The sequence below is a fragment of the Elaeis guineensis genome, chromosome 7 (genome assembly GCF_000442705.2).
Source record: "Elaeis guineensis isolate ETL-2024a chromosome 7, EG11, whole genome shotgun sequence".
In the NCBI taxonomy this organism is placed as follows: domain Eukaryota; kingdom Viridiplantae; phylum Streptophyta; class Magnoliopsida; order Arecales; family Arecaceae; genus Elaeis; species Elaeis guineensis.
The window spans coordinates 79,903,825-79,931,276 of NC_025999.2; the positions used below are offsets into that span (position 1 = coordinate 79,903,825).

A 27,452-nucleotide genomic window follows, 5' to 3' on the forward strand; every position below is an offset into this window, starting at 1 on the left:
TTTAATCACATATTTAATTTCAGTATAAAATTTAGCATATGTTCAATTTCAGCAAATGAAGTAGATCCTTGGGTTCTATATTATATGCATACATGATTTAGATTAAAAGATATTTTAATCTTCTATTTTGCTACGTTGTTTAAAAAAAAAAAATTTAAAACACATGCATGCCCCAACACAATTCCAACATCTTGTCCCTCTCTTTTAAGACAAAGTTGCCTAGATGTTTGCCCATAGAAAATCTCTTCCTCACATAAGATATTTTACAGCAATGATTTAGCTTTAACTACTTCAGTCCTTTCTTCATCTTTCAGATTCCAAACTTCTTCGATGGCATCCAAATTCTGAATTTTCTCTAAATGTCCGCTTAGTTCTTCTGATACTATGAAGCTTTTGACTAATCATACATCACTTGGCAGGAAAGAGTATGGTTTTGTGGAGCACAAACAGAAGCAACATTAGCTCAAGAAAGAAGATTCTATTTATTAATGCACAATCAACCATCCATCCAACAAGGAAGATTCTGCTAGGGTTGGATTGCAAATACATAACTGCAAGGCCAAGAAAACAATATGAATATGAAGAAAATCCTAAGACTAAAACATGAGTCAATTAGTAGTTGTCACTCCAAGTGAATTTTATATATATGTGTGTGTGTGTGTGTTAGAATCCCTAAAATCTCTCATTATTATTTTATTTCCTTATTTGTTAGGATTTGATCCTCTAAATATGGTCATCCCTCATTCTTTGGGATTGGGATTTGATCCTCTAAATATGGTCATCCCTTGTTTTTGGGATTTGATCCTCTAAATATGATTATCTCTTATGTAATTATACAGCTATTACGCCATTGTAAATGATAAGAAAATACAATTATCTTTTTTCTTATGGTATCAGAGCAAGGTTTCATGGACACCTATTTTTTTTTGAGCCTTCATTGCCTTCGATCCTATTCCTCTCCGGCCTTTATTGCCGTTATCACTCATCCCATTCTCCACTATCGCTAAACCATGTCACAAGCCACTACTCCGACCTCTGAAATTGCAGCCAATAATTCTATTGGACCGATTTTCGGCAATCCCACTATTCTAAGTGGGGAACTCCAAAGCATGACTCTCTCCTACCGACTGGATGGAAAAAACTACCTCCAGTGGTCGCAAATCATCAAGATATTTCTCAAGGGGCATGACAAAATTCATCACTTGATTGAAACAAGACCAAGTTCTATCGATCCCAAGTTTCTGGCATGGGACGAGGACTCCATAATTATGTCATGGCTTTGGAATTCCATGCCATCAGATATCAGCAACAATCTAATATTTTTTCCTACTTCTCGGGATATTTGGGACACTGTTCACCAAACATACTCCAAAATGCAAGATGCTGCAGTTATCTATGAAATCAAGATCAAAATCTCGACTACCAAACAAGGTAATCTCTCTATTACGGAATATTATAATCTCATGAATGGATTTTGGCTTGAGTTGGATCACTACCAAGACATTAAGATGCACTGCAGTGAAGATGCTAAAGCCCTTGTCAAATTGGTGGAAAGGGATCATATTTTTCAATTTCTTGCAGGACTGAATATGGAATTTGATCCACTCCGTGTATAAGTTCTTGGGAAGGATCTGTTGCCTCCATTGAATGAAGTTTTCTCCCTTATTCATGCTGAAGAAAGTCGACAGTTTGTTATGTTAAAAACTCAATCCACCAAAAATTAGCAATGATCTCTATAAAGACTCTAGATGGAGGCAAGCCGACTTCTCTTGGCCGAGGCCATAGTGACAAGTCAAATGATAGCTCCTCTCCAAAACCATCCATCTGAGACAATCTTTGCTGTACCTATTGTAAAAAGCCACACCACACGAAGGAGAATTGCATTAAACTTCATGGCAAAGCCTAAGTTCTCACTCACAATGGTGGATTTAAGGGTCAGCAAAGGGGATAAACCAATTTCATAAATGAGGAACCTCCATCGGATAAACCAGCCTTAAAAAAAGAAGAAACCCAAGATTTCAGCAAAAAAGAGATTGAAAAATTGCGAGGTTTACTCAACTCCCTCTCTAATTCCCCTAGCTCATGCTCATTGGCTCAATCTGGTAAGTATCTTATTTTTGAAATTTTTAATGCCAACCCTGTGAACAATTTCGGCTACTGAGTCATTGATTCAGGAGCTACTGACCATATGACCAATATTCCCACCAGATTTGATATCTATAAGCTAAGGTCAGACAATAAGACAATTACTGTTGCTGATGGTACTCCAATAACTATTACAAGACAGAAAACCATCAAATTAACACCTCTTTTCCTACAAAATGTCCTCTATGTTTCCAAGCTATCCACCAACCTCATTTCTATTCATCAGCTTACAAAAGACTTAGATTGCCAAAGTGACATTCTTTCCTACTCATTGTGTGTATCAGAAGCAGGGTTCGGAGAAGATGATTGGATTTGCTAAGGAAAGGAATAGCCTCTATCCTTTTAAAGGTGTGAGTGGTTCTATGGATGAAGGGGCTCGGTTGACTCTCTCGTGCTCCCAAAATATCCTCTCTAACCCTTCCTCCTCATCTAATAAATCTGAAATTTGGCTTCATCACCTTCATTTTGGACATCCACTATTTTAATTACTAAAAACAATATTTCCTTTACTCTTTAGAAATATTCCTATTAATAATTTTCATTGTGATACTTGTGCAATTATAAAACATCATCATGTGTCATTTTCTTTGAGTGATACAAAGTCGTTCCATCCTTTTTTCTTGATACATACTGATGTTTGGGGATCATCTAAAATCCCTAATATCACTGGTGCTAGGTGGTTTATTTTATTTATTGATGACTGTATGTAAACAACTTGGTTGTTCCTTATAAAAGAGAAGTCAGAAGTTAGCTGCATCTTTTCCATTTTTGACAAAATGATAAAGACACAATTTGGGATTCCTATTAAAAGGGTTCCATCGGATAATGCTAGGGAGTAGGGACTATTTCAACCTAACTCTATCCACCTTGCAAAATGAAGACATTATCCATGAGTCTTCTTGTGTTGACACACCCTAACAAAATGAAGTGACTGAACAAAAAAATAGGCATTTACTTAATGTCACTTGAGCCCTCTTATTTCAATCCAATGCTCCTAAAAGTTTTTGGGGGGAGGCTGTTCTAACAGCAGCCTATTTAATAAATCAAGTTTCTTCACGACTTCTTGATCACAAGAGTCCTATATAGCTTCTATCCAACTTCTACCCAGATTTTCATTATTCAAACACTCTACCACTTAGAGTGTTTGGTTGTGTCTTTTGTCCATATTCACCAACACACAGGAGTAAGCTTGATCCTAGAGCTCTCAAATGAATGTTTATAGGCTACTCAAACACACAAAAAGGGTACAAAATATTATCTACCCTCTATCCAAAAAGTCTTCGTTTCCATAGATGTCTCCTTTCAAGAAAATGAATCATTTTCCAACCTTTCCATTCCTATCATCAGGGAGAGAAGACTAATGCAGATATGGAATGGGGTACCCTTTTTGATAATTCAATACCTCTCATCTCTCCGTCTTCCTTGCCTTTGCTGGCCTCTCCCTCCTTGCAAGTCTCTTCCTCTCCTCCTCCATCAGTACCTCCATTGGAATTACAAAAGGAATAGTAGCAGCAACCGAGCTCCAAATCACCAGCGAAACTACTAACACACTCGAGAAGGAAGAAGTTCAATCCAGAGCTGAGACAAATTCATGAATTTGAGCTAGATCTAGGTAATGAAATTCCTCTTTCTCCTACTACTATTGAGTCTAATCCCATAGAGTCTACACCCCAAGATTTGGACTTACCAATAGCCTTGAGAAAAGGAACCAGAAATTACACCCATCACCCAATTTCATAATTTATTTCCTTCCATAGATTATCCCCACATCACAAAAATTTCCTCACCGCTATAAACTCAATTGACATTCCTAAAACCATGCAAGAGATATTAAAAAATAAGAATTGGGTATAAGCCATGAAAGAAGAAATGAATGCACTAGAGAGGAATAAGACTCGGGAGATTGTCATTCTTCCTAAAGAAAAACAACTGATGGGATGTAAATGGGTTTATACATTGAAATATAAGGCTGATGGGTCTCTTGAAAGGTACAAAGCGAGATTAGTTGCGAAAAGATATACTCAAACTTATGGAGTGGACTATCAAGAAACTTTTGCACCAATAGCGAAGATGAATACTATGCGAATTTTATTATCTATTGCTGTTATGTTTGATTAGAGTTTACAGCAGTTTGATGTCAAAAATATGTTCCTACATGGGGACTTAAAGGAGGAGGTCTTCATGGAACCTCCATCCAAATTTGATGGAAGTTTTGGAGCAAATAAGGTATGTCATTTAAAAAAGGCACTTTATGGCTTGAAACAATCACCAAGGACATGGTTTGGGAGATTTACAAAGGCCATGTTGAGAATGGGATATAAACAGAGTCAAGAAGATTATACATTGTTTATCAAGCACTCAATTAAAGGTGAACTCACTGCTCTATTGGTCTATGTAGATGATATCATTACGACAGAAAATGATGAAGCTAAAAAGAAGTCCCTTAGGAAACACCTAGCTCGAGAATTTGAAATCAAGGAACTAGGAAAACTCAATTACTTCCCAGGCATTGAAGTAGCATACTAAAAAATATATATATTCATCTCTCAAAAAAAATATATGCTAGATCTACTCAAAGCGATAGAAAATCTCTGTAACAAAGCATCAAGCACACCTATTGATCCAAACCACAGAATAGGAAAGACAGAAAAAGGCAACATAGTGGACAAAGGAAGATACCAAAGACTTGTTGGAAGATTGATCTACCTTTCTCACACACAGCCAGACATCGCATACTCAACAAGCATGGTAAGTCAATTCATGCATAATCCAAAGGAGGAATATTTGCTAGTGGTTCATAGAATCCTCCATTACCTCAAAGCAACACCAGGAAAGGAAGTTTTATTTTTAAAAAAAAAAGGATTGACTCTAGAAGTCTATACAAATGCAGATTATGTAGGATCCCAAATAGACAGGAGATCAACATCTGACTATTGCACCTTCCTTGGAGAAAATTTGGTTACATAGAGAAGCTAGAAATAGAATGTGATTGCAAGATCCAGTGCTGAAGCTAAATTTAGACTATGGCTCATGGAGTGTGTGAACTTTTGTGGCTAAAAATAATTCTATACAATCTCAAATTAAGAGAGAAGGAACTATGAAGTTGTATTGTGACAACAAGTTTGTTATAAATATTGCACATAATCGTGTTTAACATGACAGGACTAAGCACATTGAGATAGACAGACATTTTACAAAAGAAAAGCTAGACAGTGGCTTGATTAGCACCCCTCATATGCCATCAGTTGTCAATTAGCTGACATTTTAACAAAAGGACTACCTACAACAAGATTTTAGGAACTCACAAGCAAGCTAGGAATAGAAGATATTTATTCACCAGCTTGAGAGGGAGTGTTAGAATCCCTAAAATCTCTCATTGTTATTTTGTTTCCTTATTTGTTGGGATTTGATCCTTTAAAAATGATCATCCTTTATTCTTTGGGATTGGAATTTGATCCTCTAAATATGGTCAGCTCTTATTCTTCGAGATTTGATCTTCTAAATATGGTCATCCCCTATGTATTTATACAGTTATTATGCCATTGTAAGTGATAAAGAAATACAATTATCTTTTTCCTCAATATATATATATATATAGGATTTCTAGAGACCTCTTATGTGAAGACAAATAATCTCTCAAAATGTATGTATGATGATAAAGAAAGGGGAAAAATAAGATAAAGCAAAGGATCTTTTTTGATGGAAGATAAAACAAAGGAACATGACAATCCATTCTCCTAATGTATAACTAAAATTAAATTTTAACATTGTTGCCCATGTTTTGCCATCTTGGTGCCAACCTTATACCGGTAATATCCTGGCATAGTGTCGATATGCCCGATATAGGGTTCCATTCAACGCATCGACACTTGGTACGCCCTCTATACTCTATACCAATAAGGCATGGGTATGGTATGGTAATGCCTAGGATGCACTACTACCAATCGATATGGCGTACCATGAAGTTGTCCTTTGTCCTTTGCAAGCACCAAAAAAAAAAAAGAATAAAAGACATCCTATAGTACTCTGAAAAAATTTAGCATGTGGTGATAGATGTGAATTAAAACTAGATAGTAACTGAAAAAACTATATTTTATACCATTTTGCTCCCTCTAACATGGCCTTGAATACATTTTAATTTTGGAATAAGCCAATGTTCCTACAAGAATAGTAGCTTGATTCTTTGCTGTGCTCGTACTTGAAATTTTGAAGAGAGAGTGCCATTTCCTAATTTTCAGCTAATCAAACTATGAAAAGGGAAAAAGTTCAAAAGGTGAAAAAAAATTAATGCTGCTAGCCCTTGTTGTAAAGAGAGATCTCCTTTGTTACTGAATATTCTGAGAAGAAAGGAGTTTCGGTTCTCTCTCCCCTCCCTTTATAAATGAGAGGTTCAAGACCTATAAACTTTCCTATGACATTCAAGGAATCACGGATCATTGAAATGTACTAAAATATAAAAAGTAGTTCCTAACTCCTAATGTTTAAAAAGCACACAATTAATATATAGAGACTGCATTCTAAAAATTGTCTCAATTGTTGCATCCCATTAACCATGTTTATGTTGATGCATCGCTGCTGTCCACCACTTCATTGCTTGTGCAGTCAAAAGTTCTTATTCCTTAGTTCACCATATAATCACAACCAACACATATGAGTTTATCTCCTATTTCTCTATTAATTCTTGTTCCAACTTGATTTCAGTTTGTTACATTGTTTTAACAAGCTTATTTTGGCACGAATGATTCTCAAGCAAGCATAAAGAAATTGCAAGAGCAAAGTTCTTTTCCAAAGATTATAAATTTATTTTTCTGCAAAATTAACAAAAAACTAGAGTAATTGCCCTTATGCTTTTTAAAGTTTTCTAGTTTAGGGATGATTGGTGCTCGAAGTAAGACTAGAATATAAGTCATGGACTGTTGCACCACCCTAAATCATCCAATATAGGGTGCATCATACTGTACTAGGTAGCAATAGGTACAAAACTCATGTCTAGATCAGTATAGGCCCTTATCGAGGCATTCCAAGGAGCGTACAGACCCATACAGAGGTGACCTATGCTAAGGTATGCTAATATAAAAAGTGAGAAAAATGGTTCTGTTGCTGTTTTGGTATAGTGCAAGTGCAAGTATGTACTATACCAACTTATATCGTGTCGAACTAATAACGTATGGATATTGTACCCAGTACTAGGATTGCATACCTTGATATAAATATTAAAAACTTATTATCAATGCATATATTGGCATATGCAAATGTTATCTAAATAGTAGCATGATCTAAATATGTTTATTTATAACCTATAGAATATTCAGAATTATAAATTTCTTAGAAAAATAAGAATGGAAAGCTTCTATTGGAGACACAAAATTAGTTCAAGCAATAAACACCATGATTTTATAATGACATATGAACTGTTTGGTTCTTCTCTTTTACATATATCTCAATTCTCACAGGATTTGGACTATCAAATCTTTCAGAAGTGAAGGCTATAGGGTCATTTGCCTCAAATACTAAAGTATTTCAAAGTAATCATGTTATCATACTTGTGCAATGTTCTAAACTTCGATTATCTAGTATCTCTTTTTAATGTTCTATCATGTTTTAGGGGAAAAAAAAAACAACAAAGGAAAAAATTCAGGGCATTTGCTCATAAGTATTAAATAAGTCCAAGTTAAGCTTATCTAGATGCTAGAATTGACTTGTTTTATCAAGTTTAACATAAATTGATGTTATGGTCTCAAATTTAGCCTTGTATAGTTTACTAACAAATGTCTTCTAAGAAAATCTATTAGTAGAAGTTGAACAAGGCTTTTTTATATCAATGAAGCTTGTACAAGTTCTGAGAATTCTTGAAGGATAATACTTGTAGCCAGCCAAATGGAATTTTGATAGATGGGCAAAAAATTTATCCAATGATATCTCTAAGGACGGCGATGCTTGATGAGCAGAGAATAACCTATTGGTCTCTGAAAGAGATCGTGAATTACTGCTGAGGATGACAATTGAGTTATGTCAATTGAACATGTCATCACCTCAATTACCATGTGGCTACTCAAATATCTTTGTAGCAGATGTGGTTTTTGCATCACCTAAATAGCATGGTATTAAAAGGAATAAATCATTATAAGTGTAATACACTAAGTTTAGTGCAGAGATAGATTCACTTGAGTGTTTATGTATAAGAAACTCATCACTTAAATTTCACGAATGTAACTGCACCATCAAGATGATTTGGACTCCAAGTTAAGAAATGAAAAGAAAAAGAAAAAGAAAAAAAATTGAGACAGTTAGGATAATATCATCAAAATAAGTCTCAAAAAAAAAAATGTCTAAAAGAAGGAAAACAGCTTCAAAATGGTTCCTTTCTAACTTGGTAATATATGCACTATTTACTTGCAGCAATGTAATCATGTGCAAAGGCAATGATTATTTTAAGTCAATAAGATATCCAAATTATGCTGCTAGTAGCATATGGGCTCAGTAACTCATGTATATTAAGAGCAACATGCTACTTGTCAAAACAAGGTTCCACAAGTTGATAGTCTATCTGAACTGAACAAAGTCATGTCCGGGTTTGGTTAAGTGTAAATGCAACAGTATGGTAGAATTATGTAACAATTGTGATGATATTATAGGGTAAAAAATTCAAATAGACCATACTAAGTGAAACTTGTTGGACAAGCTCTATTGATTTTCCTAACTACTAGAACATCTGAAATGAGAAGCATCAAAAACATGTTAGGTCTGAAAAGTTTACATATCAAAGGCTTGCCTCTTATGGTACGAGGATATATAAAAACAAATCGAGAATTATTTTATACTACAGCACTATCTAATGACTCCTCGTCGCCTTCTGAATAATCTGCCAACAATAAATTTGCTAGAATGACCTCCAAATTAAGAGAGCTGTTTGTAGTTCTCATATGAGAAGAATCACTAGATATCATGTTATCAATGCATGCCATCTACTAGATACTGATGCAATGCCCTGAGCCCTATGTGAAATTTTAGCAGCTTCATGCAAACAAAGGACCACACCAACAACTTGAACAGCTGAAGATACCTGTCAGTTTCAAGAAAAAGTTTAACAGTAGCGCCTCCTAATGTTATTAAAACAAACAAAATAAATCAATCTGTCACTTGTAATTGACAAAAAGAAACAGCCAATTCCCTAACATTAGTAAAGTTAACTCTAGCACTATATCCTGTGGTCTGAAAAAAGAGATATGAACTGACTTGGCATCACATCGAAGAAGAGTAATAGAAGAAATATACAGAATCTATGGCTGATATTGGAGAGATGATAACAAAGGCACACATGTGCTTCCATATATACTAAAGCATCCGCATCTCTTTCAAAAGTTTATTGTAGTTCTCAAAAAGAATAATTAGTAAAATGCAAACCAAATTGAACAAAATAGAGACAGATTAAGAAAAAAAAATGTGATCAGATAAGCACATGAGCTAATTGAAGCTAACAACAGCACAATGTATTTCCATATTGACCAAAGTGAAAGATTCACAAGTAGGCTTTACAAGAAGACATGGCAATATCTACCAAAAGAGTAGACAAAAAAACTCCTACCATAAGTCTGCTCAGCCATATGTATTAAAACAAAAAAAAAATGATGGAAAAAGAAAAGCAAAATTGAGACAGTTATGGACATCCTCTGTACCATGACACCTCTTCTTTGCATGTGCTACTTGTACATAAAATGATAGATCAAAATTTCGAAAATTCCTACTTCGCAAAAAAAGATTCTAAAGTGGATCGAAATCTCATATAAACTAGACAAACCCAAATTACCAAATGAGGTTAAAAAAATTGGTTTCTTGTAGTAACTTGATAGAAACTAGAAAGCATTTAAGAATACTACCCGATTGGTGAAGGAGCAAGACATGATGAAGCTCATGAGCCCAGAGGCATATACAAGGTTCATGAGATGTGCTTCAATAAGGACAATGATTCCAGCAATGGTCTCAGGAAAGACCCAGCAATCCCTGGGCATGATGAAAGTTCGTTAATAAGTCTTTGGTTGCACCAATGCAACCCAAAATAGGATTCAGAAACTGAATAAAATAGTAGACACCAAATGGAGTATGAAAATCACAAGATAATAGAAACACCTTACCTTCAGCAAAAGATCTAAATTTAAGACTCTTAAGACCTAATAAAACAGCAAATTAATTGAAAATAAATCCAACAAAAAAAATTAACAGATCTGAATTCAAACGTACTTTAAACCTAAACTACAAGACAAAGATTTGTTCTGAAACTTCCTATTCAATATAAAAACATCATCTGTTTTACCCACATATGATCTTAATTAAATAACTCAAAAATTTGCTGTTTCCCATTCACTGTCATAAGAAATTGCACTTGAATCAGAATGTAGGGTGAAGCTATCCTGGTTTATCATATTGTCTTTCAGATGTACGTTGGTCCTCAGTCTCACTGTGCATTTGTAAACATATTACAAGTACAAATTATTCATTTCCTTCCCAGTGGGTTATTCATATTTCCATTTACAACAGAATAAAGTATAAGAAAGAAATGATACAAGTTTGAAACGACCCATAAATGGTGTGGATGGTTTGACAACCATGTAGATTTACTTGCAACTTTTGTCTATTTTATTGTTATTCCTTTATGTGTGGAAACCATTTCTTGGCCCTCTTCTTTCATTCTTTAGTATGTTATTGTTGACAAGTATCTATGCTCTTGGAACTATCAAAATGGGCTGACCAAATTATATGTGCAGGTATTGCTTGGAATTCTTGCTTGCCTTAGTAAATCTTTCAAATGCTATTTTCTGATCTTTAGACACTAATGGTGGACGCATGTTCCATCAAAGTTGTCAGGTTCCTTTGTGAATCTATAGTTCCATCTACAGATAATACTCTGGAACCATATATATTTTGCTTCATGGCAGTCAAGTTCCTGGTAACAAATGCAGTGCAAATCAATTGGGAAGTGAAAAGCAGTTTGGAGATCATACATCATCCTGTGATACTGATATGTCCTTTTGTGTCAATATTGATGTTGCCACTAAACATACATAAAGCTCTAGTTGTTCTGTATTAACCAAAGTATTTATGGTTGCTTCTTAAGAGAACAAGATTTTTCTAGTTCTCAAACAAGGTTAATAGTACCATGCTCTTTAATGATATAAATGTAGGGAACTTTGAAAAGAATGATAATAATGGGGATATGCCTGTTTCTCCAATCCTACCTAGTAATCCTGCAAGTGATTCCTCTGATAGATTCACAATTAGAGAAGATGGATCATGCCCAGTAAAAAACCTGATGAAGGTTTACCCTGATAAAGTTTCTGCAAATATACAGGAAACCAAGTCAGCCTGCCATGTGCAGGATGAGAAAACTAACAAAGAAGCACTGCTGTCTCAAAATGAATTATTATCCAATGCTGGATCATGCCTTATGGAAAATAGTGATGGTGACTGTGGATGCTTCTATTCACCATGATCAATCTGAGTATCAAAATGGGAATATTGACAAATGGGAAAATGAATGGAATGCATTGGAGAATGTAAATGCTTTACAAATGCCATCAAACACTTCTGAGGAAGAAATGCTTTTGAAAGTGAAGCTTGGAGTGAGGATCATGGAACTATGGAACTGAATGCGACCGTAATTTATGCTGGGGCTGAGGCCGCAAATGAGTTAAATTATCATATAGATGATGTAGCCCCTGAAATAGTTCCATTGGCGGAACTAGACAATGTTGCCATTACCCTTCAACCATTCAAGTTCATAAGAGAAATCCTCCTCATGAGGAAATTTAGTATAAAATGCGTTCAATGAGCTGAATGCTGACCAGAGTCAAAGTGCATCCATTCTTTCGGAGAAAGGCTTAGGTTTACAACTTCATTAAAAAAATTCCAGCCACTTACAGAATATAACTAAAGATAATTCAAATCAAGCAGAGAAATAAAATGTTCTTCTGGTAAGATCTACAGAAAATACAGTTCGTGATGATACTGATGGTCCTGATATAAGAATAAAACACAAAATGGGCGAATGAACACAGAAACTAACCTCTTGGAAGAACTGCAACAACTGAATGACCGAAAGTTCGGACCAAGCATGCGGAAAACATATCTGGATCATAGCTGGAACCTCAGAATGGTTTTCAGGACAATTCAATAGATCCATCAGTTGGTAAAGACAGTAACTGTTATTTTTCCAGAAACAGGTATTCAGATTCCTCATATTCAAACAGAAAATGGTCTTGCCAAACCATCTAGTGAAGAACTAGACACAAAGGAAAGTAGTGATGTTGGTTTATCTATTCACAATGCACAAGATTTCAAGCTTGAGGGGAAAGTTGCTTCACCGACATCAGTGGGGTCAGAGTCCAAAGTAAGCTATTAGTATAAATTGTGTTCAGCACCTCACATCTATTAAGAGGAACATGCTTCCTGACAGGGAAAGTTTCTAGCAGTTAGTAGTATGTCAGAACAGAGCAGAGTAGCGCCCAAGTTTGGTTAATTAGAACAAATGCAATATGGTAGTATAATTCTGCAACAATTATGCCGATATTAACAGGAGGCAAAAATCAAATCGACCATAGCTAAGCGAAATTTTTGGGAAAAGCTTTGATTTTTCTAACTACTAAAAAAATCCAAAATAAGAAGCATCAAAATATCTTAGGTCTGGAAAGTTTACATACTACATACCAAGAGCTTGCCTCTTGTGGTACAAGGACATATAAGAAGCAAACTGAGAATTGTTTTGTACTGCAGCACTATCTAATGATTCCAAGTCATTTTCTGAATAATCTGCCAACAATAATTTTGATAGAACACCTCCAAATTAACAGAGCTATTAGTAGTTCTCATTTGAGAAGAATCTCTAGAATTGCATTTTATCAATGCATGCCATCTACTGGCTACTGATGCAATGTCTCGAGACCTATGTGAAATTTTAGCAGTTGAATGCAAACAAAGGACCACACCACCAACTTGAACAACTGAAGATACCTACCAGTTTCAAGAAAAAGTTTGAGGGTAGCGTCTAATGTCATTAAAATAAGAAAAGAAATCGATAGGACACTCATATGGTTGACAAAAAGAAACAGCGATTCACCCAGCATTAGTGCAAATGACTCTCCCACCATATCCTGCGGTCCAAGAAATAGAAACAAACTCACTTGAAATGACAATTAAGATGAGTAATAGAACAAGTATGTAGAATCTATCACTGATCTTAGAGAGATTATCACAAATGCGTACATATTCTTCCATATGTACTAAAGCATCTTCATCTCTTTCGAAAAGTTCATTGTAGCCCTCAAAGAGAATAACATGTAAAATGCAAACTAAATTGAACAAAATACAGGCAGATAAAAAAAAAAATGTGATCACATGAGGACATGAGCTAATTGAAGCTAACAAAAGCACAATGGATTTCCATATTGACAAAGTGAAACAGGTTTCATGGATCGTCATTACAAGAAGACATGGCATTATCTACCAAAACAGTAGACAAAAGAATTCCGACCATAAGGTAGCAAGCAAAATTCTAAATTTAGATGGAGCATATAAAATCTGCATTCGCCAGGGGAATAAGTTTTATTAATTTAATAGCATAAGACTATAAAATCCCAAAAATGCATCGTAATTGCATCGGTAAAAAAATGTTTTAATTAATACAAAGAATATGAGAGACCATGCCACATAAGTAATGGCCGACTAAAGGTGGATAATTTTGAACATTGGAACAGTTTAACTAAAAGCCAAGCTACAAATTATTGCCTATCAAATGCAATTTTGCTTATTGCCTATCAAATGCAATTTTGCTCGAAAAACTTGGTGAACATTCTGTTAAACCAATTTTTTCACTTAAACGCTTTCAGTAGTTCTAAGGACTCTATCAAGCTGTAATTGTGCGTATGGAGCTTTCAAAAAAAACAAAGTAAACTACAATTTCCAAGCAGTATATCAGAATTTTTCTTGTGTAGGACAATAAATAACAAGGTAGCAAGAACTTAGGACATACATGATATATATTTCACTTTAAATATTTCTCCAACAAATTCTTGTTTCTCGGAGTAAAAAAAATTGTGGCATATCTAGGCATGAAGCATGCATGGACAACTATATGAGTTTCATATAGCAAGCAATTGGCACATTTAGTTCATCGTCATAGTGAGGTGCTTTGCTTTTGTAGGGTACTGAATTATCAAGGAATGTATGTGAAGCAAATCTAGTATGATTAAAATTTATAAACGAAATAAACAAGCTATGCATAAAAGCTGCCATCAGCCAATGATCAGAGTATGTCATCAATTGATGGCATAGAGGGGTCATAATGGAATGACCAAAGTAATGCATCTATCTCCTCAGTCTCCTCACCATGAGCTTGCATAATTTCCGGAGAGAATGCAATGCTGGAATCCTCTGCATACTTCAAGATTTGGTCAAAGTCAGCTTGCCCAAACACATGCTCTGGACCTTCCATCATGTCCACAACCACTGGCGTTGCTGGATCAAAATGCGATGAGGTGTTGCCAGCCGGCTGATGAATCTGGAAGGAATCAGCAATGTCCTGACTAGGAATAGATGCCACCTCACTAGCATGCTGTGTAGGGGAACAGCCATCAATGGATGCATCGGAGACATCAATGAGCTGTGGTAAAGCATCATCGGGTAGCTGAAGAATCTGACGGTGACCGGCAATGTCCTGGCTAGGGTGCATGCAAAGTGTACTCGTCGTCTCCATGAGCACCAGCACCACTGGATCAGAACATGATATGGTGTCATCGGCCGGCTGATGAATCTGAAAGGAATCAGCAATGTCCTGACGAGGAATAGATGGCTCCTCACTAGTATGTTGTGTAGGGGAATAGCCATCAATGGATGCATCGAACATATCAACGAGTTGTGGTAAAGCATCGTCAGGTAGCTGAAGACTCTGGCAATGAACGGCAATGTCCTGACAAGGGTGCATGCAAGGTGAACTCATCGCCTCCACGAGCACCGGCACTACTCGATCAGAATGCAGTAAGGTGTCGCTGGCTAATTGATGAGTCTGGAAGGAATCGGTAATGTCCTGACTAAGAATAGATGGATCCTCACTAGTATGCTGTATGGGGGAACCACCATCAATAGGTGCACCGGACACATCGATGAGCTGTGGTAGAGAATCGTCAGGTAGCTGAAGAGTTTGGTAGTGACCGGCAATATCCTGATAAGGGTGCATGCAAAGTGAACTCATCGTTTGTGGCTCTTCCATCCTTCTTCTTTTTGCTACAGGCTCTACCGGTTGAATTTCGTATAGATCCTCCTGTATCATGTGAACTTTACGAGCTTTTGGTGTCAAGTAGATCTTGCATATGACCCACTCATCCAGCTGCAATCAAGGAACACCACAGAGAAGATGTAGTTAAGAGGAATCCATATCCAAAATCAAAAAAATCAGTAGCTACAGGAACTATGGGAGTTATTTAGGGTGATATGTATACCTTGTTCGAGCCACTTATTGCGGATGCACCGGCTTTTCTTCGAAGGTGAGGGATGGAGAATTCCTCCATAAGCCATATAGTCTTTGTCTCTCCACCGGAAGGGCAACTTTCCATGTAGCAGAAGCACTGCTTGGATCCCAAGACGTTGTGGTCGGAATCGAGCACCGTCTTGATGCGTTGGGTGGCCTTCCACCGTCCTGCACCTGCACGGCGAGACGCCCGGCTGCTGTCGCTGGCACCCGGATGCTTTCGCACCGTGGAGGTGAAAAAGTACCACTCACCGTCCCTATTAGCCATAGAATATCGAGCTGCGACCGCCCAAGAAAAATGTGAGCAACCCAAAATAAAAAAAACCCTTGAAAGAAAACAGGGCAACGAAACACCAAGTAATTAGAAGGAGAAGGAGATAGATTTTGACCAAGAACTCGCTTACCGGTGAGGTTCTTGGGATCATCACCGTAGACGTCCGCCTCCAAGATCATGTGATAGGAAAGCGGTTGACCGAGGATCTTCTTCCTGAGGAAGGAGTCCAGGAGCTCGACGTCGGACGGTTGGAACCGCCAGCCGGTCAGCAGGGCCATCGTCGTGTCCGGCAATGTTACCGTTGTCGTCTCGCACAATGTTTCTTGGTTTCTTGGCTTCGAAGACGACGATCGGAGGCCGGCAGCACGCAGGAGGAAAACACTTAGGGGAAGATACAGAGATACGAGGTGAGGCGTGGATGGTGACGGTTCAGAGGATCAAGATTCTGTAACCGGTCTCTGATTCTTGGTTTTCTTGGCTTCGACGGCGACGCCGAAGAGCTGAGGACGAAGAAGACCGTGGGAAGAAACAGAGATGCGGGGTCGGCCGTGTGGGGGAGACGAGTCAAACGGTTTCTTGGCAGCACCGTTGTCGTCTCCGGCGATGTTTCTTGGTTTCGACGGCGATGAGCACAGCACGGAGGAAAGCACCGAGACAAAGAAACAGAGATACGGCGTCAGGCGTGTGGGGGAGACGAGTCAGACGGTTTCTTGGCAGCACCGTTGTCGTCTCCGGCGATGTTTCTTGCTTTCGACGGCGATGAGCACAGCACGGAGGAAAGCACCGAGAGAGAACGAAACAGAGATTTCAGGTCTCAGGTATGGAGTGATACGAGTCCAATGGTCAAACTATATATACCGGGGAGGGCGGGGCGTGGGGGGTCGGTGGGGGCGCGGTGCGGATCTTTTTTGATCCTTTGTTTGCATCGGCAGTCCATTGATTCCTCCCACGTGTCAAGTTGCAGATCCGACGGCTCTTAGCAGTTCTGAAAGATAGCATTGTAGGTGACCGGAAAAACTCTGCGAAAATCCTCCCCTAGTTCGGTGGGCTCGAACACCTGCATCTCTGTGTTGTTTCGAGCTTGGACCCAACTGACTTGCAAGCCTAACAACAACATGGTTACATGACATTGAGGCAACCCAGGAGAAAGTCTAAGTAGAAAAGAAATGGCATGTTGAAACATTGCTCGAAGCCTTGGAGCCTTGTATTCGAAAACTCTTATATATATTATTACGAGCCTCCCACCCAATATGACCCATATAACATATTTTCATTGATCAACTTACTCATGTTCTCATTATTTTCAAGATGGATAAGTTACTTTTCCATGAATAGTATTTATCCATAAAATAAAAAAAAAATTATCCACCTAAAAGATGACAAAATTATTTTCCCATCAACCAAAAAAGTAACACATTTAGTTCATTCCCATCATATCCTTAACCATATAATAATATAATATAATATTTATATAATATATTATAATAATATAATAATATATAATAATATAATATACTATATTATTATATAATAACATTATATAATATATATTATATTATATTAATATACTATATTAATATAATATAATATTATAATATATTATATTATATTATCATAATGTATAACAAAAAATAATATAGTATATTAATATTTTATATTATAATATAATAATATATCAATATAACATAATATAATATGTTATAATAAAATAATATAATATATAATAATAACATATTATTTTACATATTTTTATAATACTGTAATAGTATAATAATAGAGTATAATATATTATAATATACTACAATATATTATATATTAATAATATATTATATATAATAATGTTATATAATATATATATTATATTACAATAATGTATAACAATAAAATAATATAATATATTAATATTTTATACTATAATATTATAAATAATAATATAACAATATAATATACTATTATAATATATGATAATATATTATAATGATACAATATATAATATTAAAATATAATATTTATATAATATATTATAATAATATAATAATATAATATATTCTTACATATTATATATATTAATATAATGTAATATAATATAACATATTATATTGTATATTAATATATTATAATATATATTATAACAATATATTATATTATCTTATATATATTTATAAAATATTAATATAATAATATAATATGTTTTATATATAATAGTATATATTAATATAATATATTATACTATATTATTATATATAATAATGTTATACAATATATTATATTATACTAATATAAAATATTAATATCTTATGTTATATTAATAATTTAATATAATATAATATATAATAATATTTATATTATAAAGAGTATTATGAAAAATATAAATAGATCACAACAACTTATCCAGAAAAATAGTAATATAAAAAAATATGGATAATAGATTTTCAAGTATTTTTCAATGCATAAAATAATATGGATAAATTATTTTTTTGTCTAAATGGTACCTGAGAAAACTTATCCAGAAAAATATAGTTTTCTAGGTAAATCTTTTACCTGCAAAAAAATAAGCCCATATCATTAACCCCATCTTATGTTGGTGTCTTGGATAACCCATGAGCTTGGATACAGGAGCCTCCCACAAGACTATTATTCTCATCCTACATAATCTTTAGGTTGCGTTTAGTAGCTAGCAATCTATCCAGATTGCTGGTTATTTAAAATAAACTCATCAGATTACCGCATTTGATATGCTTTTTGGATGGCAATTCAAATTGCCTTGACAATCCAGATTATCTCTCATGAGGTAATCTAGATTATCTTGGGAAGAGGTGGCTATCCAGATTATCACTTTTTTGACAATGTTGCAAAAAAAATTTTGAATAAAATTATCTCTAAAAAAATCACACAAAATCCATCACTCCAGCCCCCTCCCCCGGTGACTCTCACCCTCTCTTTATTATATATAATAATATGATATAACATATTATAATATAATAAACTATTATTATATTATTATTATATTTTTATAGTAACTATATTATATTATAATAATATTGTATGTCATAATATATTATAATATATATTATATAAATCCTATTATATATAGCAATAAATTATATTATATTAGATTATATTATTATAATATTTTATTATTTTATTATAATATTATATTATTATATATTATTTTATTATTATTATAGTATATTATAATAATATATATTATATTAATATCTTATATTAATATAATATAGTATAATATAATATTATTATATATAATAATATAGTATATTATATTATAATAATTTATTATTATATGATCATATAATATTATATACTCTGAACTAATTTTAGTTTAATTTCTTGATAAATAATAGAATTAAATATTTCATTATATTCTATTTATGAAAGATTTTAGTCGATTATGATTGATAGGCTTCGTATTATCGAGGATGGTATCTCTTGATAGCATGGTCATGTTATGTCCCAGATTTAGAGCGTGACATTTTATCATATCAAAGCAATAGGTTTGATTATAGGTAGAACTTAAAGTCTAGCAATAGGTAATTAGGTCTCGTTTAGCTAGATCATATATAATTGAATAAAAATAGATAAATTTTTTTAGAGTTTCTGTTGCTTATTTAAAAAAACTGATTAATGCTAGTATTTTTGATAGATAACGATGAGCGACAGGAGGGATAAAGTCTTAGCAAACCGTGCTACTAGGAGAAGAGGAGCAAGAAGGATTATGAGGAGAGTACCAACCAGCCAGTTGAGCAGGCTCCTAATATCCCAGCCACTCAGGCAAACATTACTGAAATATGCCAGGTGGTAGCCCACCTTCTTCAACAACAGTAGACACAAGCTACTTCTCGACCTACACTATCTTTAAAGTCATATTATGAAAAGTTCAGAAGGCTTAACACATCACTATTTGAGGGTGGATCTGACCCTCTTATCATAGAGATCTGGATTCGAAAAATGGAAAAGATGTTTGATGCACTATAGTATCCTGAGGATATGAAGGTTAGGCTAGCCATTCCTATGCTAAAAGAAAATGCCAAGTTTTAGTGGACTGTAATAAAAGCTGCATATGGGAATACTGATAACCAACTAACATGGGATGAATTCAAGAAAATATTTTATGATCAATATTTTTTAGAGTCAGTGAGATTAGTTAAGGAGAACGAGTTCTTGACTGTGAGGCAAAAAGATGACATGACAGTACTGGAGTATACAAACAAATTTAATGAGTTAGATCGATTTTACCCCCATTTCATACAGTCTGAAAGAAGCAAAGCAAATAGATTTGAGCATGGTTTAGGATATAAGATTCGATCTTGCTTATCCTCTTATCTTTTTAACAACTACAAGGATGTACTGGAATGAGCTTTAAAAGTTGAATCGAATATTAAAAGATCAAAGCAAGAAAAAGTGGATAGGAAGAAATCTAGACCAACAGAAATTTGAGATGACCGACATGAAAACTTAAAGAACAACTCTAAAAAGAAAAAGGAAGCAAAGACTTACGGATATTGCGATAAAAATCATCATGAACCTTGTCTTAAGAAGCTTGGAGCATGTTATCGATGTGCCAAGTGGGGATATTTGGCACAGAAATATACTAATAAAAAAACAAATAACTCCAAAGCTGTTGGCTTAGTTGAACAAGCACAAAAAAATAAAAGAATGCATGAATATCTGCCTTGACTCTACAGGATACTACAACGAGCAATAATATAGCAACAGGTATAATTTCAACCAACTTAAGGAGATGTCCATATGAATATTGATTATAGCTCTTCCATTCCTTTACAGTTTACTATATCTTTGAATTATATATTTTAGAAATTGGATGAGCCATTTCTATTATAAAGTATTCATGATGAACTTGTACCTAAAAATAAAAAAAAAGAAGAAAATTACATTACTCGAAAGATGAAGCCAGTTAATAGAAAATAGTTCAAAATATAAGACCTATAAGTATAGCTTAGATGAAAGTGGCATAGCGAAAGTATGGCGAGGATGATTCGAAGACTAAGCATCTTTACTTGTGTAAAAATGAAGGTATGCCAAGTTTCGAGGATGAAGCTATTTTTAAGGGGGGTAGAATGTAATATCCAACCCTAAAATCCCACCCCCTTGCATGAATCTTAGGGTATGAAAAAGAAAACAAAAAAAGAGAAACACAATAGGAAAAAAAAAAGGAATGTTGAAGACTCCTGCTGGGAGTCTTCTTCCATGCGAGCTTATTGGAGAGGAAGACAAATCCGAAAAGGATTTGACTTCCTCTCCACCCTATAGATCTCCTTCTCCCTCCTTCAAAGCCATCCATGATGAACATCGGCCTTCTCCCTCTTCGTTCTCCTCGTTTTCTTTCCATTGAAGCCGCAGATGCCCTTACCTTTGTCTGCCCAAAATCATCATCAAAAAATCCACCGAAGTTTGAGGTAAGCCGGACCCCTCTTTCTCTTTCCTCTGTTTAGCCAAGCTTTTTTTCTTCTTTTGTCGGCCACTGGCGCCCCCTCAAGTGGTGCCGCCCCCCTGGATCATGACTCTCGATCTCCCTATGATCCTCCACAATAAAATCATGGCTGCTGGCAAGCGGCCAACGGCCAAAATGAAGAAAAGTCCTTGGATCCCCTATTTTTAGGCCCTTTTCTATATTTTTCCCACCGACTGATCCTTGTCGCCGGCCGTCCTTTGCTCCGCCGCCATCGGCCACTTGCTGTCATGGCCTGCTGCCAATCTTTCGGTCAGGAACCACCACCTGTGTCCCTCTTCTGCTCGAATAAGAAAAAAAAGAAAAGAAAAGAAAAAGGAATGAGAGAGAAGGGATCTCTCTCTTGTCTCTCTCTCTTCTTTAAAATTTTTCTCCCTATACTATCTTTCTCTCTCTACTTGATCCACGGACTCCAATATAAACTCAAAATGATTTTTCTAAAAAGGCCTAGCATCACTTTGATATCCATGCAAGATGTCAGATCCCATCCCGACCATGTCAAATATCTTTGAAATTCTCTATTGCTGAACCATGTTAATTGATCTTGGCCTTGATTCTAGTCCATACTTCTTGATTTCTTGATTGAATCACTTAGATCTAATTTTCAGTTAAGAGGCTCTGTATTACCTCGGTGCCCGGACAGGCTGTTGAACCGACCACTCAATTTTTAGTCTTTTTTTCTTATGATTAAATTTATTGAATAATAATTAATTATATTTTTAATATGTTATATAGATTCGATAAATTCATCTATCAATGTTTAAAGGGTTAGAACGAAAAAGATACGTAATTCCGACATTTCTTACTTACTTTTAAAATTATCGACTATTTTATTATGAAAAAAATTATTCTATATTTTCTTAAAATAAGAATCAAGTATATACATTATGAAATTTATGATTCATAATACAATAGTGATTTATGACTATTTTAATATGAATAATTTTTTATGAAATATAAACTCCATATTTATGAAATGTATGCTTTATTATGAGAAGAATGATTTCATAAATATTTTATTATTAAAAAATTATTTATTGATTATGAGCTCTATAAAATTGTTTAGTATTTTATTTATGTATGATTTAAAAAAATAAGATCGATGAAATGTGATTTAAAAATACTTGCTTTAAGAAAATCTGATTTAAGAAATAAACTATGGGCTCTCAAATAGCTATATACGACCTTCGTCGGTGGGTTACAGTAGCTTAGCACACGACCTTCGGTAGCGGGCTACAATAGCTAGGCACATGACTCTCGCCAGCAGGTTATAATAGATGACAATAAAATAATATAATATATTAATATTTTATTCTATAATATTATAAATAATAATATAATAATATAATATACTATTATAATATATGATAATATATTATAATGATACAATATATAATATTAAAATACAATATTTATATAATATATTATAATAATATAATAATATAATATATTCTTACATATTATATATATTAATATAATGTAATATAATATAACATATTATATTGTATATTAATATATTATAATATATATTATAACAATATATTATATTATCTTATATATATTTATAAAATATTAAAATAATAATATAATATGTTTTATATATAATAGTATATATTAATATAATATATTATACTATATTATTATATATAATAATGTTATACAATATATTATATTATACTAATATAAAATATTAATATCTTATGTTATATTAATAATATAATATAATATAATATATAATAATATTTATATAATAAAGAGTATTATAAAAATATAAATAGATCACAACAACTTATCCAGAAAAATAGTAATACAAAAAAATATGGATAACAGATTTTCAAGTATTTTTCAATGCATAAAATAATATGGATAAATTATTTTTTTGTCTAAATGGTATCTTAGCAGTTCTGAAAGGTAGCAATGTAGGTGACCGGAAAAACTCTGTGCGAAAATCCTCCCCTAGTTCGGAGGGCTTGAACACCTGCATCTCTGTGTTGTTTCGAGCTTGGACCCAACTGACTTGCAAGCCTAATAACAACAACATGGTTACATGACATTGAGGCAACCCAGGAGAAAGTCAAGTAGAAAAGAAATGGCATGTTGAAACATTGCTCGAAGCCTTGGAGCCTTGTGTTCGAAAACTCTTATATATATTATTATGAGCCTCCCACCAGATATGGCCCATATAACATATTTTCATTGATCAACTTACTCATATTCTCATGATTTTCAAGATAGATAAGTTACTTTCCCATGAATAGTATTTATCTATAAAATGAAGAAAAATTTTATCCACCTAAAAGGTGGCAAAATTATTTTTCCATCAATCGAGAAAGTAACCCATTTAGTTCATTCCCATCATACCCTTAACCATATAATAATATAATATAATATTTATATAATATATTATAATAATATAATAATATATAATAATATAATATACTATATTATTATATAATAAAATTATATAATATATATTATATTATATTAATATACTATATTAATATAATATTATATTATATTACCATAATGTATAACAAAAAAGTAATATAATATAATAATATATCAATATAACATAATATATGTTATAATAAAATAATATAATATATAATAATAACATATTATTTCACATATTTATATAATACTGTAATAGCATAATAATAGAGTATAATATATTATAGTACACTACAATATATTATATATTAATATTTATAATATATTATTATATATAATAATATTATATAATATAATATATATATATATTATATTACAATAATGTATAACAATAGAATAATATAATATATTAATATTTTATACTATAATATTATAAATAATAATATAACAATATAATATACTATTATAATATATGATAATATATTATAATGATATAATATATAATATTAAAATATAATATTTATATAATATATTATAATAATATAATAATATAATATATTCTTACATATTATATATATTAATATAATGTAATATAATATAACATATTATATTGTATATTAATATATTATAATATAATATTATAACAATATATTATATTATCTTATATATATTTATAAGATACTAAAATAATAATATAATATGTTTTATATATAATAATATATATAATATAATATATTATACTACATTATTACATATAATAATATTATACAATATATTATATTATACTAATATAAAATATTAATATCTTATATTATATTATAATATATTAATATATTAATAATATAATATAATATATAATAATATTTATATAATAAAGGGTATTATGAAAAATATAAATAGATCATAACAACTTATCTAGAAAAATAGTAATACAAAAAAATATGGATAACAGATTTTCAAGTATTTTTCCAATGTATAAAATAATATGGATAAATTATTTTTTTGTCTAAATGGTGCCTGAGAAATATTTATTCAGAAAAATATAATTTTTTAGATAAATCTTTTACCTGCAAAAGAACGGGCCATATCATTAACCCCATCTTTTGTTGGTGTCTTGGATAACCCATGAGCTTGGATATAAGAGCCTCCCACAAGACTATTATTCTCATCCTATATAATCTTTAGGTTGTGTTTGGTAACTGGCAATCTATCCAAATTACTGACAATTTAAAATGAATCCACAAGATTACTATATTTGATATGCTTTTTTGGGATGGCAATTCAGATTACCTCTCACGAGGTAATCTAGATTATCTTGGGAAAAGGTGGCTATCTAGATTACCACTTATTTGGCAATGTTGTAAAAAAAATTTTGGACAAAATTATCCCTAAAAAAATCACACAAAACCCATCACTCCACCCTCCTCCCCCACCAACACTCACCCTCCCCTTATTATATATAATAATATGATATAACATATTATAATATAATATACTATTATTATATTATTATGGTAATTATGTTATATTATAATAATATTGTATATGATAATATATTATAATATATATTATATAAATCTTATTATATATAGCAATAAATTATATTATATTATATTATACTATACTATATTATATTATTATTATTTTATTATAATATTATATTACTATATATTATTTTATTATTATAATAATAAATTATAATAATATATTATATTATATTAATATCTTATATTAATATAATATAGTATATAATATAATATTACTATATATAACAATATAAAATATTATATTATAATAACTTATTATTATATTATCACATAATATTATATGCTCTGAACTAATTTTGGTTTAATTACTTGATGAATAATGAAATTAAATATTTTATTATATTCTATTTATGAAGGATTTTAATCGATTATGATTGATAGGCTTCGTGTTATCGAGGGATAGAACTTAAAGTCTAGTAATAAGTAATTAGATCTCGTTTAGCTAGATTATGTATAATTGAATAAGAATATATAAATTTTCTTAGAGTTTCTGTTGCTTATTTAAGGAAGCTGATTAACACTAGCATTTTTGACAGGTAACGATGAGCAACAGGAGGGATAAAGTCTTAGCAAACTGTGCTACTAGAAGGAGAGGAGCAAGAAGGATTACGAGGAGAGTACCAACCAGCCAGTTGAGCAGGCTTCTAATACTCCAGCCACTCAGGCAAATATTACTGGAGTATGCCAGGTGGTAGTCCATCTTCTTCTGCAACAGCAGACACAAGCTACTTCTCGACCTACACCATATTTAGAGTCATATTATGAAAGATTTAGAAGGCTTAACATATCACTATTTAAGGGTGAACCTGATCCTTTAATCATAGAGATCTAGATTCGAAAAATAAAAAAGATGTTTGATACACTACAATATCCTGAGGATATGAAGGTTAGGCTAGCCATTCCTATGCTAAAAGGAAATGCCAAGTTTTGGTGGGCTATAATAAAGGTTGCGTATGGGAATGCTGATAACCAACTAACATGGGAGGAATTCAAGAAAACATTTTATGATCAATATTTTTCAGAGTCAGTGAGATTAGTTAAGGAGAACGAGTTCTTGACTGTGAGGTAAAAAAATGACATGATAGTACTGGAGTATGCAAACAAATTTAATGAGTTAGATCAATTTTGCCCCCATCTGATAGAGTCTGAAAGAAGCAAAGCAAATAGATTTGAATATGGTTTAGGATATAAGATTCAATCTCGCTTATCCTCTCATATTTTTAACAACTACAAGGATGTACTGGAACAAGCTTTGAAAGTTGAATCGAATATTAAAAGATCAGAGCAAGAAAGGACAGATAGGAAGAGATCTAAACCAACAGAAACTCGAGATGATCGATATGAAAACTTAAAGAACAACTCTAAAAAGAAAAAGAAAGCAAAAACTTACAATATTACGGTAAAAATCATCATGAACCTTGTCTTAACAAGCTTGAAGCATGTTATCGATGTGGCAAGTGGGGACATTTGGCACGAGAATGTGCTAATAAGAAAACAAATGACTCCAAAGCTGTTGGCTTAGTTGAACAAGCACAAAAAAAAAAAGAATGCATGAATATCTGCCTTGACTCTACAGGATATTACAATGAGCAATAATATAACAACAGGTACAATTTCAACCAATTTAAGGAAATGTCCATATGAATATTGATTATAGCTATTCCATTCCTTTACTGTTTACTGTATCTTTGAATTATATATTTTAAAAATTGAATGAGCCATTTCTATTATAAAGTATTCATGATGAACTTGTACATAAAAACAAAAAAAAAGAAAAAATTGTATTACTCGAAAGATGAAGCCAATTAATAGAATAGTTCAGAATATAAGACCTATAAGTATAGCTTAGATGAAAGTGGTATAGCGATTAAGTCACATACAAAGAGACTTTTGACTGATCAGATGGTTAATTGTGATATTTGCTATGAGTCTTATCCCTTCTTTCTTACCAACAACCAAAGGTTGGTTGTTAGGATCTTCTCTCTTCCTCTCTTGTCTAAGTTTGGATATGAATTTTTCTCTTCCCTTTGTCCAAGAGTTGGATATATTTTCTTAAATCTCTAGCATAGAGATTTTATACATGGGTTTTAG

General features: G+C 32.8%; 1 protein-coding gene and 1 pseudogene across 2 annotated transcripts; both read right to left on the bottom strand.

Moving 5' to 3' along the window:
• Positions 1-366: 366 nt before the first annotated feature.
• On the bottom strand, positions 367-9,558 carry LOC140859149 (uncharacterized; annotated as a pseudogene).
• A 1,822-nt stretch (positions 9,559-11,380) lies between these two features.
• Positions 11,381-16,745, bottom strand: LOC140859437 (uncharacterized). Of its 2 annotated transcripts, XM_073261211.1 has the most exons (5): positions 16,066-16,745; positions 15,633-15,940; positions 14,524-15,520; positions 12,206-12,588; positions 11,381-11,477 (listed from the first exon to the last, which is right to left on the bottom strand). In XM_073261211.1, the coding sequence occupies exons 1-4, from the start codon at positions 16,211-16,213 to the stop codon at positions 12,554-12,556; spliced, it is 1,488 nt and encodes a 495-aa protein (XP_073117312.1). In that variant the 5' UTR covers positions 16,214-16,745; the 3' UTR covers positions 11,381-11,477; positions 12,206-12,553. The 2 variants fall into 2 exon arrangements, with proteins under 2 accessions (XP_073117312.1, XP_073117311.1); XM_073261210.1 differs by lacking the exons at positions 11,381-11,477; positions 12,206-12,588 and having other exon boundaries at positions 14,266-15,520.
• Between the last annotated feature and the right edge of the window lie 10,707 nt (positions 16,746-27,452).

Coding starts and splice junctions, on each gene's coding strand:
- LOC140859437 (XM_073261210.1), bottom strand. CDS start 16,213: ATGGCCCTGCTGACCGGCTGGCGGTTCCAACCGTCCGACGTCGAGCTC. Junction 15,941..16,065: donor TGATCCCAAGAACCTCACCG/GTAAGCGAGTTC, acceptor GGGCGGTCGCAG/CTCGATATTCTATGGCTAAT. Junction 15,521..15,632: donor CAATAAGTGGCTCGAACAAG/GTATACATATCA, acceptor CCTTGATTGCAG/CTGGATGAGTGGGTCATATG.